Source organism: Pantherophis guttatus, chromosome 3, assembly GCF_059756535.1.
Source record: "Pantherophis guttatus breed Tessera chromosome 3, ASM5975653v1, whole genome shotgun sequence".
Taxonomy (NCBI): domain Eukaryota; kingdom Metazoa; phylum Chordata; class Lepidosauria; order Squamata; family Colubridae; genus Pantherophis; species Pantherophis guttatus.
In genome coordinates, this window is record NC_142065.1 from 67094298 (window position 1) to 67107095 (window position 12798).

Consider the following 12798-nt stretch of genomic DNA (forward strand, 5'->3'; position numbering starts at 1 on the left):
ATCATTGTAGACCAAAGGAAATTTCCACTGAGCTAGAGTTTTAAGGAAGGAAACGTCTATAGGGAACAAAATGAGCATTATCCTCAGGGAAGCACAGAAGCAAGTAGCTAGTATCACCAGAAAGAAAGTTAGGCTGATGTAGAAAAGGAGTTTAGTTTCAACTAGTGAAGAACAGCAATTGGGGTTTGGGGCTATGTCAACTGAAAAGTAGAAGCAAAGGAGTGCACTTCCTGTTCATTGAAGAGGGGATAGTAGCAAGTGGTAAAAGGACTAATCTCAACTTCTAGTTTGCTTCTGTAGCTGAAAAGTAGGGTCAATTTACATAGACTGAATTTCAGAAGACTAAAAAGTCAAGGAACAAAGAAGTGGTTGTAAGAAGGGTATTTCTTTTCTTTTCGATTCCCCCCACTGTATTTCAGCTCTTCTAGTTTACCATCTGTGTTCATACAATTTAGAGGAGCAAATCCTCTAATATATCTGGTATACCTGCTCCTCTTGCAATTCAGTTGATAAGTCTTTAAATTAAATAATTAAAGCTAATTAATATCAGTCTTTACCTTTCATATAGAGTTGAAAGACTGCTACTGTATATGTGACTGCCTACCACATTTATCTTGACTACAATTTGCTAATTTCTTGATTAGCTCTGGCTTTCTGGCATGATTTTAAAAGCATCTTTGAGTATCTGCATAAAATTGGCATAGCTGTCCATCATAGGATTATTATTGTCTACCAGAGTAATTGTCCATTTGACAGCTTATAAATCAAGAGTCCAAGGATAAATCTCACACATGCGGAATGCATGGAAATTTCAGTTATCCTCAATTAAATGTATAGCCTACACACTAAAGGATAAAAATAACAAATTTATTTGGGGGTCCTCCATATTTGTCTGGTAGCAATCTCTGGTAACAAGAAACATGGTTGGATGGGCAAGAATTGCCATAACTAATTTCAAACCTTGACCCAGTTGCTGACATAAATCAATTATTGATCTGTACACCAATAATTCAGTGCTGCAGTTCGGTGTTGAACTGTAGCATTGATGACTTGTTCAGCAGTCAGTGGTCTTCCCAGAGGACTTTAGTCACACCACTGCCATGGCTTCAGTCAAGAACATGATAAAACATGGCCTTTCTTATAAGTGTTGTTGATATGAGTGTTAGGCTCTTGGCAGTAAGTTTACCAAAAGCATCATTTTCTACAACCTCTTCGTCTGAAGAGGTTGCAGGAAAAAATGCTTTTAAAAGACTCTGATGATCCCAGCTGAGCTGCGCGATCATCAGAGGCCTTTTTTTTACTTTTAAAAGCATTTTTTCGTCCGAAGAGGTTGTAGAAAAAATGCTTTTAAAAGTAAAAAAACCAGCTTCTGATGATCGCGCAGCTCAGCTGGGCATGGGGTGGGGGCGCAAGGATTTTTGCTACCGGTTCTCCGAACCACCCACTGACATCGCTACCGGATTGGGCGATCCGGTGCGAACCAGGAGCATCTCACCCCTGCTTTGCTTGTCAGAAGGTTGCAAAAGGGGATCACATGACCCCAGGACACTGCAATGATCATAAGTATGAAACAGTTGCCAAGCATCTGAATTTTGATCACATGATCATGGGGATGCTGCAAAGGTTGTAACTGTGAAAAAAACCTCTGGCCTTGGAGATGCTGCAATGATCGTTGTAGCAGTCAAGGTCTACCTGCATTTAGAAAGGAATATGCTACATGGCAGGAGCCATCCTTGCATTGCCAGAAGCAAGCAATTGTCAAACTGAACTTATTTTCTTTTTTTGAAAGAGCAGACAGTTTAATTGGCTGCGAGAATGTAATGGACATACTGTACCCAAATTTCAGCAAAATATATGACAGTGTTTCTTACATTTTATAGAGAAGATAACAAAATGTGGGCTTCCCATTAATTGGATACAGTGGTGGTTGAACACTTGCACCCACAAGTGTACATCAAACTGGAAGGAAGTAATGAGCAGCATACTCCATTTTAGGCCATTTTCTGTTTGGATAAATGGTTAGAAAATATTGGATTGTTTGGATAAATGGTTAGAAAATATTATGAGATTTGTAAATTTGGAAGATGGATGAAGGAACAGTAAATACCTTAGAGGACATATTCAAGATTCGAGAGGATTTTGACATGCTAGTCAGTGAAAAATATAGGAAAAATACAGGAAAAAAATTAAGAAAGTATATCCTAATAATTGTCCTTGGAGAATGTGAAAGACCCTTTATTGACCATTGATCTCATGGTCAATTCAGCAATCAAACTTTAAAAAAAACCTTTGTTCCCTGGCTGATTTGATCAGCCCTGTGTTTGCTTCTCTTCACTTTAAACAATGCTTTGGATTAAAAAAACAAAAACAAAACAGACTTCCAAAGAATATTTATTTTCTGCTGCTGTCATCATGGTTTGGTGCCAGAAAACTGGAAAATTTATTCAAGGAGAAAGCAGGAAGTATGTGCTTTGCTATATATACAGGTTGAGTAATATCTCTGCAGATTACTGTTGCTGGACTGTATGAATATTTATTATGCACTATGACTCTTTGATCACTGAGTTGTTTGTAAAGCTTTCTACTTCTTCTAGGATTTGTAAAGAAAGCTTAAAAACTGTTTTAACAGTAAAGAGGAGAATTTAAAAATAAATGCAATATTGGGCTGAGAAATTCTACTACTACTGCAGAGGTTTGACTTAATTTTGAGCTTTTTAAAAATAATTTCTGGAAGAGTTAACAGAAAATCTGTACATATAATTTTCTTTTAATTTTCATAGTCACAAGCTTTTATTAAAAAGTAGCTAAAACACAAAGTGCCATGTTTCGTCATTGTAGGATTGCTTGTTATACCAGCAATGTTTTGACTCTAAACTAATTATTAATAGTGAAAAGGTGGTAAATATTTACTGTCTGTATATATAGACTGTAATATTTGTCTGTATTATAACTATATTGTGACATAGTCCACTTGCTAACGGTTATTTGTGAAACTGATAATGATCTGCTTGGTGAACAAACAGGCTCAAGTAGGTTTCTAGCGGTGCAATAATTTGAGGGGTGTTTAAAATGTGTTATGATCACATTTACAAACATGTCAATCTACTACAGAAGAATTATCTTTAGTATTGAAGAATGGTCACATTTCTGGCTGAGGGTATACGGTGGCCAAGGTTCACATGTCCTAGGCCAGGGGTCAGCAATCCACGACTCCGGAGCCGCATGCGGCTCTTTGGGCCCTCTGCCGTGGCTTCCTGTCCCATCACTGGTTGGCCCCACCCCTCGTCCTTCTTATTTCTTTTTTTTTTAATTCCAGCCCGAAGTCGCAGGAAGCGAAGGCTGCCTTATGCGCAAATGTGGCACCAAGGCAGGTACAGAGCAGCTTCGCTCCTGCACTCTCCTCCCCCCCTGAGCCCGGAGCATGCGCACGTGTGGGGAGACCCTCTCAAGCAAGCGCCGAAGCTCAGGAAAGGTGCTCACGAGGCCGGCAACGGCTTGCTTTAAGGAGGGTCTCCCCGCATGTGCGCATGCTCCCGGCTCAGCCACAGCTGGCCAGGGCGTCACGGGAGTGGGAGGAGGAGGAGAGTGCAGGAGCGAAGCTTCCCTGTCTTCCTGCCTTCATGTGACATTTGCACGTAAGGCAGCCTTCGCTTCCTGCCGCTTCAGGCTGGAGTTTGCACCCTCTGCACTTGGCTGAAGAGCTGCCGGGGTGGGGGATCAAATGGCAAGGCGATGGCTGGAGCATTAGTGTAGTAGAGAAGCCACGTCCTGTTAAGACCCTCCTAAGTTTTGGCGCTTGCTTGGAGAGGGTCTCCCTGTGCATGCACACGTTCCCGGCTCAGCCACGGCCGGCCACGGCATCACTAGAGGAGTGGGGAGGAGGACGGTCACCCGAAGGGAGCGGGGAGAGAGAGAGTCAGAGACAGAGACACTAGTAGTGCTAGTAGTAGATGTGCTAGTAGTGGGATTTGGAAATTGATGAATAATTTCTGGGAGAAGATTATTGTTCAGAAAGAGGCAATGGACTCTGTTGTAGAGGCCATCTCTTAATTCAGTTGTATTAATTCGTGTTTCCAACTTTTTCTTTGTGGTGAAGATTGTTGAGAAAGTGATGGTAACCAAGAACAACAGAAGAAGTACATTCTTTATAATTAATTACTTTAATTTGAGATTCAGATCCCAGTGTGGGATAAAAAAGACATTGATTGCTCTAGGAAATTACCTTCATCAGGACTTGGATGTGGGGAGTATATCCCTCTTGGTCTTATTAGACCTTTAAATATTGTTCAAAATCTTCCAAAATAGTGTTTCTCTTACATGGTTTAGATGTACTTTCATCATTGGTTTAGTTCCTCACAGAGTGGGCAAGTTCTAGTCAGTAGTAGTAATAGTAGTAGTAGTAATGGTAATGAGATAAGAGCAATCAATTCAAAGGTTATTCTATTATTGTGATTCCCAGAGCTTGGTCCAAACATTATTTGACATCTGTAGGAAACTAATGGGAGAGATCATCCTTTGATCTGGTGTGAAGTATCACCAGTATGCTGATTATACTCATGTTTACATCACAACCCCAAATCAAGCTGTAGGTACTTTAATAGTCTTGAACTGGATCTTTGAGGGACTTTAGAGAAGAAACAATGTGAAGGCCTCCTTGTCCATAGTGCCATCTACTCTTTGAGCAGGAACTGAGAATTCAAGAAGACCCAAGATTGTATATCACTGTTGAGAGGAGAAGTGTGGTCCCATCCACAAATAAAGATGGACAATTGCCAGGTCTAGGGAACCCTAATAAACACAACCATTTGATCTTGGTAGAATTGAGCTAGAGTTGGGTCCTTCACATTCAGGTTCACACAGCATCCAGATATGGTGCCAGAACTGCAACATTTTGGTGTCTAAGCTTTAGGGAGAGCATTGTTTATTTTACTCTAAATGAGTTTTAATTGTATTATTTGAGCTGTTTACTATGTTGCTTTAATATTGAATTATATTATTACAGTATATACTATTTAGAATCTTTGGACTGAGTGGTACAGATGTTTTTAAAATAAATGACTTGTTAACTAAATAAATATTCTATGCAGCATTACCAATTTTTTTACCAATTTCAAATTGTACACTTAGATTAAGAATTTGCTGCAAAGCTTTGCAAGTGTTCTCCAATGTGAGGCTGTCTAAATCAGGTGTCTTTTACAAATCCAATTTTTATTTCCCTGTTTTCCAGAAGCCTGCTCAAAATGCAAAGTGAGAACCTGGGACCAGTAAATTACTATGTTGGAATTGATGTTGGCACATCAAGTGTCCGTGCAGCTTTGGTGGACCAGTTTGGCACGGTAGTGGCTTATGCAGACCATCCAATTCAAATTTGGGCACCACAACCTGACTATTATGAACAATCCTCTGATGACATTTGGGCAGCTTGTTGTATAGTCACAAAGGTAGGGACATAGTGTGAATGAATGGCTACATGCTTTGAGGAATCCTATCTAATTATTTGAAAGAAGTTGACTGTCTTTGAAAATGATTGCAATGTGACGTCTCTTCGCTGTTAAGTTCACAAAATTTTGGCTTTTTTATTTATGTTTGTCTGTATGATAGCCATGCTTTAAAGACTGACAGAAGCTTCTGACAAAATGTTGTGGTTGTTAGTTGTGAAGTCGTGTCCGACCCATCGCGACCCCATGGACAATGTAATGTGTCTTTCGTCAATTATAACTGCATTCTTTTTCTCTATTTCTGTATCCAATGTCTTCTCCCTATGTTGCTAGCCGGGTTTTAATTCCCTTCCAATATACAGTATGTAACAAAGTTCTATTAAAAACAGCATAGATGCTATTGGACTGGATATCTTCATTTATTGGGCAATTTATTCATTAATTACTTTGCTGGGTGGGGGCGCATGGAGAGCTTTAATCTTTTTCTAACTCATGGCAGTTTTGAAATGTGCTGGGTTTCTGTTGCAAAATTTATATCTTGAAGTTGTATTTTTTCATCCAATAAGGCAGAAAAAATACTAAGTTGTTTTTTAAATTTTAAAAAGTGATTCTGAGCACATGATCAGATAAAAGCATGCGTAAATTTTCCTGAAGATGATTAAGAGGCATTCATATGTTTATATCTTGTAACTGTATATACATTGTAATGGAAAAGTAACCTGGAAATTAAATAATGAATGCAAAATAGAAGTTTATTATTCTGTTCTGGCTCCTTTGCTTTAATGTGGATACTATGGGTTGAAATAGTAATGGACATTGGGGACAGTGAGGTGTTTTAGACCGCTGAAAAAGATGTGGACCCAAACCAGCCGATGTTCTATGGTTGGCTTTTTAAATATGCATGAGATTCTTGGTAATTTGTGGATGGACAGTTCATTGTTCTCTTGTTATTGATCAGTCTTTTTAAACATTCATGAGCCATGCTATTGAGTGAGTGTCCTAAGAGGGTTGAAGCCAGAACAATTGTTATGTGAATAATGAAATAAGAGTAGAGACCTTCTCTTCGTTACATATTCCCTCTCTTTTCCTATTTAACTTGAAGATTAAATATATTGCTATTACACTCTAGTAATCTGATTTACAAAGTGTATAAAAGGTAAGAGTGATTTTAACTTACACTATTGAAAAGGAAATTTTCACTGGCACTAATATTTGTTTTTTATTTGGGGGTGGGAAACGGCTTCTTGATCCTCACAGTGAGCCAATTGCCAATTTCCTTCATCCGTTCACCTTCATTTCTTTGGGCCTAATTTTATAGCTTTCAGAATCTTTTGGAATCTTTTGGAATCTTTTAAAATGTAGCTGGATGCATTTTAAGTGCAGCTGGAGAAGGACACTGGTGGACCATCATACTTAGAAGATTAGTTTTCTTGTAGAGTTGATTTCTCATCTGGAGAACCTTAAAGGGCTGATATCAATCATGCAAGTTTCATTATGTTTTTCCATTCCTCTTTCTTATATCCTAATGATTTAGGGAAAAGCCGCTGTGAGTCTCTTCTGATATTACCCAAACCTTAAGAAATAGTTGCCAAGTTTGTTTCTGTAAGGGCTTCTGAATATTTCCCTCAAGGCCCACTCTGAGGCTCTCTGCATCAGAAAAGTATCTGAGACTTTGAACACCTATTGTCATTCAGATTAAATGAATGTTTCTTAAACTGGGTTCTAAATTTGTTGTTGTTGTTTGTAAATCAGTTAAATTCTTCCAGGTAAACAATAGTATATCCATGAAATAATTTACATTAACAGATCTCTCCTCAGATCTCACAGTGAAACAATTGGGAAAAACATCTTGAGAAGACTTTTGGATGAGAGCTCATCAAAACAATGAGATTTTTAGTAAGAAAACATTATTGAAGTTTTACCTTCAATTTATTTTTTCTGGAAGTGGATTTTTGACAATCACAATAACCAACCTGTACATACCATTTGTTTAATAGTTTCATTCCCATTATTGACCAATATACCAACAAATACAAGTTCATGGATCTCCATTATAATATATAATCAATCAGTTAAATGTAAAGGAAATATGTATTTATTTTGTGGTCTTGGATTCTGGATTTCTGTGGATTTTAAAAAGAGTGAATTCAACAATGGGTAAAGTAACCAACAGTCCAAACTGATATAGTTATTTAGATAATCCTATAGTGTCGGCATTTATACTATCTATGTATAATGCTGTCTATGTTCAGATTTGAAGGAATTTAATTTGAACTTCAGCTTTATACACTGTTAGCTGTTTTGTGTGCCTCAATGAATAGAAAAGTGAGCTATGTATTTTTATTTTTTTTTTCACAGAAAATTACTCAAGGAATAAATATTTCCCAGATTCGAGGGCTTGGCTTTGATGCTACCTGCTCCCTTGTTGTTCTGGATAGCCATTTTCAGCCTTTGGCAGTCAACTCTGAAGGTAAAACCTTCAAATAATGACTAAGATTTGCAATAGTAAAATGACAATTTAAAAATAAAATCAGGGCAATAATAATATAGCCAGGATAAATTCAATTATAAATTGTGCTGATAGCGAATTATCCACTTTTCAGATCGATGTGATTAAAATGTTTGTATTTAAGTATATAGGATTTTCATATATTTTTATGAAAATTTGTTTTCAAGTTTTATCTAGAGTAAAAAGTTAAGTGAACTAGAAGGTGAAAGTGTGAACACAAAGAGGGAATTTGTCTCAGAAAGAGTGAATGAACTTAAAGAAATTGTTAATGAGGAATATGGGAAAAATTGCCAAATTTAAAAAAAAACCAAAAGAAATCAAGCTAGATGTTAGAACAAACCATGAAAATTATCAGGAAGAGAAGAGAACCTGAAGCCAAGAAATACAGAAATTTCAGGAAAGATCTTAACAAAGAATTTTAGAAAGCTGTTACAATGACATCTGTAAAGACATCAAGATGGAAAAAGCCACACACACACAAAACCACAAATAAACAAACAAACAAATCAAAAACGAAACCAAGGAATGTCTTCCAAAATATTTTTGAACTCAGATGGAGATTCTAACTTTGAAGTGATATGCTAAAGGCTGCCAATGGACAAACAGTAACTAATGACAAGAAGTATTGGAACATGGCTGTGTTGGTTTAGATGCTGTTTTACATCTATTTTCTGTTTAATTATAGCATTTATAATTGCTAATGCAGTCAGCAGGAAGGCAGAATCTGTACATTTCTTTTGTATAATCAGAAAAAGGGGTGGATCACCTGTCAATATTGAATTTTCTTAATTGTAGTTGTGCCCAGTTACAGCAGTCATGTGTGACTATTTTTGTGATCTGTTTAAACATATTGTAATTATAGGTACGGTGCCCATTTCTAATGAAAAAAGCATATCTTTGTATGGATAGTATCTGGAGAGGAGAATATGTGTACTAAATATTTTAATGGAAACAATGACTGATTTGATTTTTGTTTTATAAGGAGAACACAAAAGGAACATCATCATGTGGATGGACCATCGTGCAGCCAATCAAGGAACACGCATCAATGAGACACAGCATAGTGTGCTGTCCTTTGTTGGTGGTGTGATGTCAGTTGAAATGCAGCCACCTAAATTGCTATGGATGAAAGAAGTGAGTTCAAGAATTCAATAGGCTTTGTCGTTTTTGTCAGGAAAGCTTCTTTGCCAAGAATCTTCTAATCTGTATATCAATCGTTCTCAATCTGCTTCTTGTTAATGCTCCAGCCAATATCTCCAGCTGACTTAGCCAATCATTGTTTCTAACCTGGTCCTCTTCTTAGCCTTCTGTGCAAAGCATGTTGGCAAAAGTGTTGAGAGGCACTTTTGATTTCACTGTTGGTATCTTATTATAAGAGGCAAGGCAGAATTTTCAGTTTGAAAGATGTACATTTCTAATTGAGAAATGCAAAGAAAAATGGAACTGCTACATATAAGATCTCTAGACAGTGCATTGGATTGAAAAGACTATAGAATTTTGTAGTATACATAAACAGTACTTAAGAGACATGGATTCTTAGAGTGCAGATAATTATTGTCAAAATAACATCTGCCAGAAAATAAGTAGCTTTTTAAAATACAGAGAACTTTTAGTATTTTCAAACTATCAATACATTTTCAAATATCCATATTTCTGGAAAGGTTAGGATAGACTAGACATCTTCAGTTGAAGTTTACCATGGGTTTACCATGTCATGACATGTCTGTAATAGCAGGCAAGTTATGGACTACCTGTAATCCGTAAAATTTCCATTTAAATTGATTTGTTTTATCTGTATGAAAGTCAGTTTGCACATACAGTAACAGTCTAATGCAGACATGTCAAACTGGTGGCCTGCGGGCTGGATACGGCCCATGCAGGCCACGCCCATCCTGACTCAGCAAAGGTAAAAAAACATCCTGATACGTCACAATATGTCCCGCAATGCGATCAGGTTTGACACCCCTGGTCTAATGTCTTTGTTAATTTACCTTTTTTTTGGTATAGGCTAGGGGTGGGTTCTACTTACCTTTACTACCAGTTCGCAGCGGGGCTGAGCGCTCTTCTGTGCATGCGCAGAAGTGTTTTGATGGCGTCGGGGTCGGTGGGCGGAGCTTCCCGCCAGTTTTACTACCGGTTCTATAGAACCGGTGCGAACCGGGGGCAACCCACCATTGGTACAGGCTGATACAGAAGTTTTTAACATCAAGTATCAGATGAAAAGGAAAAAAAAACCTTGTACCTTTTGAATTTTTTATAGGCCTCACTAGCCTGGCTTCTACATTTGGTTTCAGTGATGTTTTCTGTCTTTAATAAAGGCCAGTGTAAATTGCCCCCTGCCAGTTTCTAAGAGCTGAAGTCTCTTTTCCTGATTCTTAACATACAGTGGAATTAGTTGGAGCTGGTGAAGATCAACAGAGTTAACTGGCAGAAGCTAAGAATGAAAAATTCATATTGATAGGAGTTAATTAGCATTGCTTGAAGATCCTGTTATGATATACGGTATGAATATTCACTTAAACACCGAGTGGTGTTTGAATAATTTATAAGAGGTTTAGAAAAAAGTTTTGGGTTTCTATACTTGCTATTTAATGGTAACTAGAAGCAGTAAAGAGATGAAGTTCACTGTTTAGGCTAATAGCTTCAAGGAGAAAATTGTAGAAAATAAATGAGTATGAAAATACAAGCCTGTGGCATTCCAAGTTTAATGTTATGGATATAGGATAATATCCAGTATAGATGAATGGGAAGTTGTATGTCATTCTCTTGCCTACCAATGAAAGAAATAATAGGGTTTGTTATTTTTGATGGTAAAAATATAATTCTTTCTAAACTGGTGGGGTAGTGTAATCTATTGTTGTTGTTTTTATGGCTGTTATATCTATCCATTCTATGGATTCTAGTAATAATTTTCCTTAATTAACATTTTATATGATTTTGTTTACTATGTAAAATGCCTTACCTAACTGCCTTATAAAAGGAATGTAAGTTATGATTCTTTGAAGATTATTTGGATGAGAAAGAAGAAGATTCCTACAAGGAGAAAAAACAGTTTCTTTGAATTAATACTTATATGTGCAGTCAGCCCAGAGCTGAGAATGGTGGGTGAACTAGGCAAATAGATAGATCACAGTACTCTCTTGAAATCTTCCTCTCCAATCTTTCCACTGACCAAGGGAAGTGGGAAGAAACAAAGCAAGCAATTTCTGTAGGCAATCTTCTTTACCTGATCCTTTCCTGCTGTTAATGTGATCTCATAATTCTTGACTTAAGAGCAAACAGATTACTCTCTTGAAATCTTTTCTGTTCCAATATCTCTGCTCTGTAGTTGTTAACTTAGTAACACAGTTGTAAAGTGAATCTGGCTTCTATATTGACTTTGCTTGTCAGAAGGTGTGGTATGGTGTAGAGGGAATAAAGCAAGCTAATACTATTCTGCCTAACCCTTTGTTTTCCCCACCTGCCGAGTGGAGAGTTTGGGGAAGAAAAAATTTCAAGACAGTAAGCTGCTTTATTTGCTCCCTTTTTGATTATCCTTTTGCCCAAACTGGAAATACATGCATTCTGCCAAATGAGAATTAACACCTGCATCGACTGAAGTGGCCTTTATATATGGCTTAATTTTATAGAATTTCATGAGTCTCAGAAGCTTTTTTTATTTAATATTTTTTTCTGGAGGCAATAAGCCTTCTGGATGGATGACCCGATATCCCAGTATATCTTTGAAACAATTCACAAATTGTTGGTGGCTGTTTTAGAGTAGATTATATGTAATGTTCTGATTTCTTTCTTTTTTTTTCAATCAATTTTTTATTGATTCATATAACTTATTACAAAAGGAACTATTTGCCAATGTGGAAGCCAGATTCACAGCTGCAGTGATTTACTTAATTGAATTACTTAATTGTAGCAAGAAAGGTTGTAAAATGCGGCAAAATTCATTTAACAATTGTCTTGCTTAGCAACAGAAATTTTTGGCTTAATTGCGGTCATAAATTGAGGACTACCTGCATCTCTCGATCCTGGCTTGCTTAAAGGGATGAGATAAATCAGCTTATCTCATCCCTTTGTTACCAGAAAAGATATATTGTCACTTAGCACCATAGTGGAAGAAGAAAGGGAATAGTGCCAACAATCGCTGAATGTTAATTTTAATTGCTGAAACTTAAGCTTAAAAATGCTTACCATGCTTCAAATTTAGAACAACAACAACAAAAAAAAATCAGATGGCAAGGATTTGGTTTCCATTATTGGTGGTAGAAAGCCACAGCTAAGGTTCTGTAATTCCTAGGGATAGCTTTCCTTAGTATTATAAGGTACAGGATCAGATTGTATTCCTACTAAGTATGTAATAAATAAACTAACTATATCTCTCTGTACATAGTTTGTTTCTTTAATTGTGGAAAAACTATTCTATAATTAATTATTTTCATGGAACTTCGTGAGTCTTGGTAGCTAGCTCAATATCTATCTTTTATTTGTTTATTAAACAGATTTATATAGCTGCCCTACTCTCACAGAATTCGACATAGTTTGTTTGAAAGTAAAATTCACGGTGTGCTCTCACATTCTTTTTAATACAAAGGATTTGTATATCTTAAATAAACATGCAGAAATAAGATGATACCAACAACTTCAAATCACTCACTCATTCATGTAACTCACTGAATAAATAGACTCTGTTTCCTCACACTAAGAAGTAAGCAATCTTGTTCTCTCCAGTTTCTTGGGCATATAAAATTAATCTCTGGAAGTTTTGATTGTCTCTTGTTCCTACCACTGTTCCTACCTGTCTTAGAATTTGCGCTAACCAAATTAGGAAACCAGGCTCTGATTTTTATGTAAAACGAG

At 36.9% G+C, this 12798-nt stretch overlaps 1 protein-coding gene across 8 annotated transcripts in view; it reads left to right on the forward strand.

The window, feature by feature from the left end:
* FGGY (FGGY carbohydrate kinase domain containing) overlaps positions 1-12798 on the forward strand; it is a 167890-nt gene that overhangs the window by 4495 nt on the left and 150597 nt on the right. For all 8 annotated transcript variants that reach the window (XM_087889773.1, XM_060689938.2, XM_087889775.1 and 5 more), the window contains exons 2-4: positions 5228-5441; positions 7797-7908; positions 8930-9081. In XM_087889773.1, coding sequence (XP_087745899.1) covers positions 5241-5441; positions 7797-7908; positions 8930-9081 — 465 coding nt within the window. In that variant the 5' untranslated portion in view covers positions 5228-5240. The remainder of the gene's footprint in view (positions 1-5227; positions 5442-7796; positions 7909-8929; positions 9082-12798) is intronic.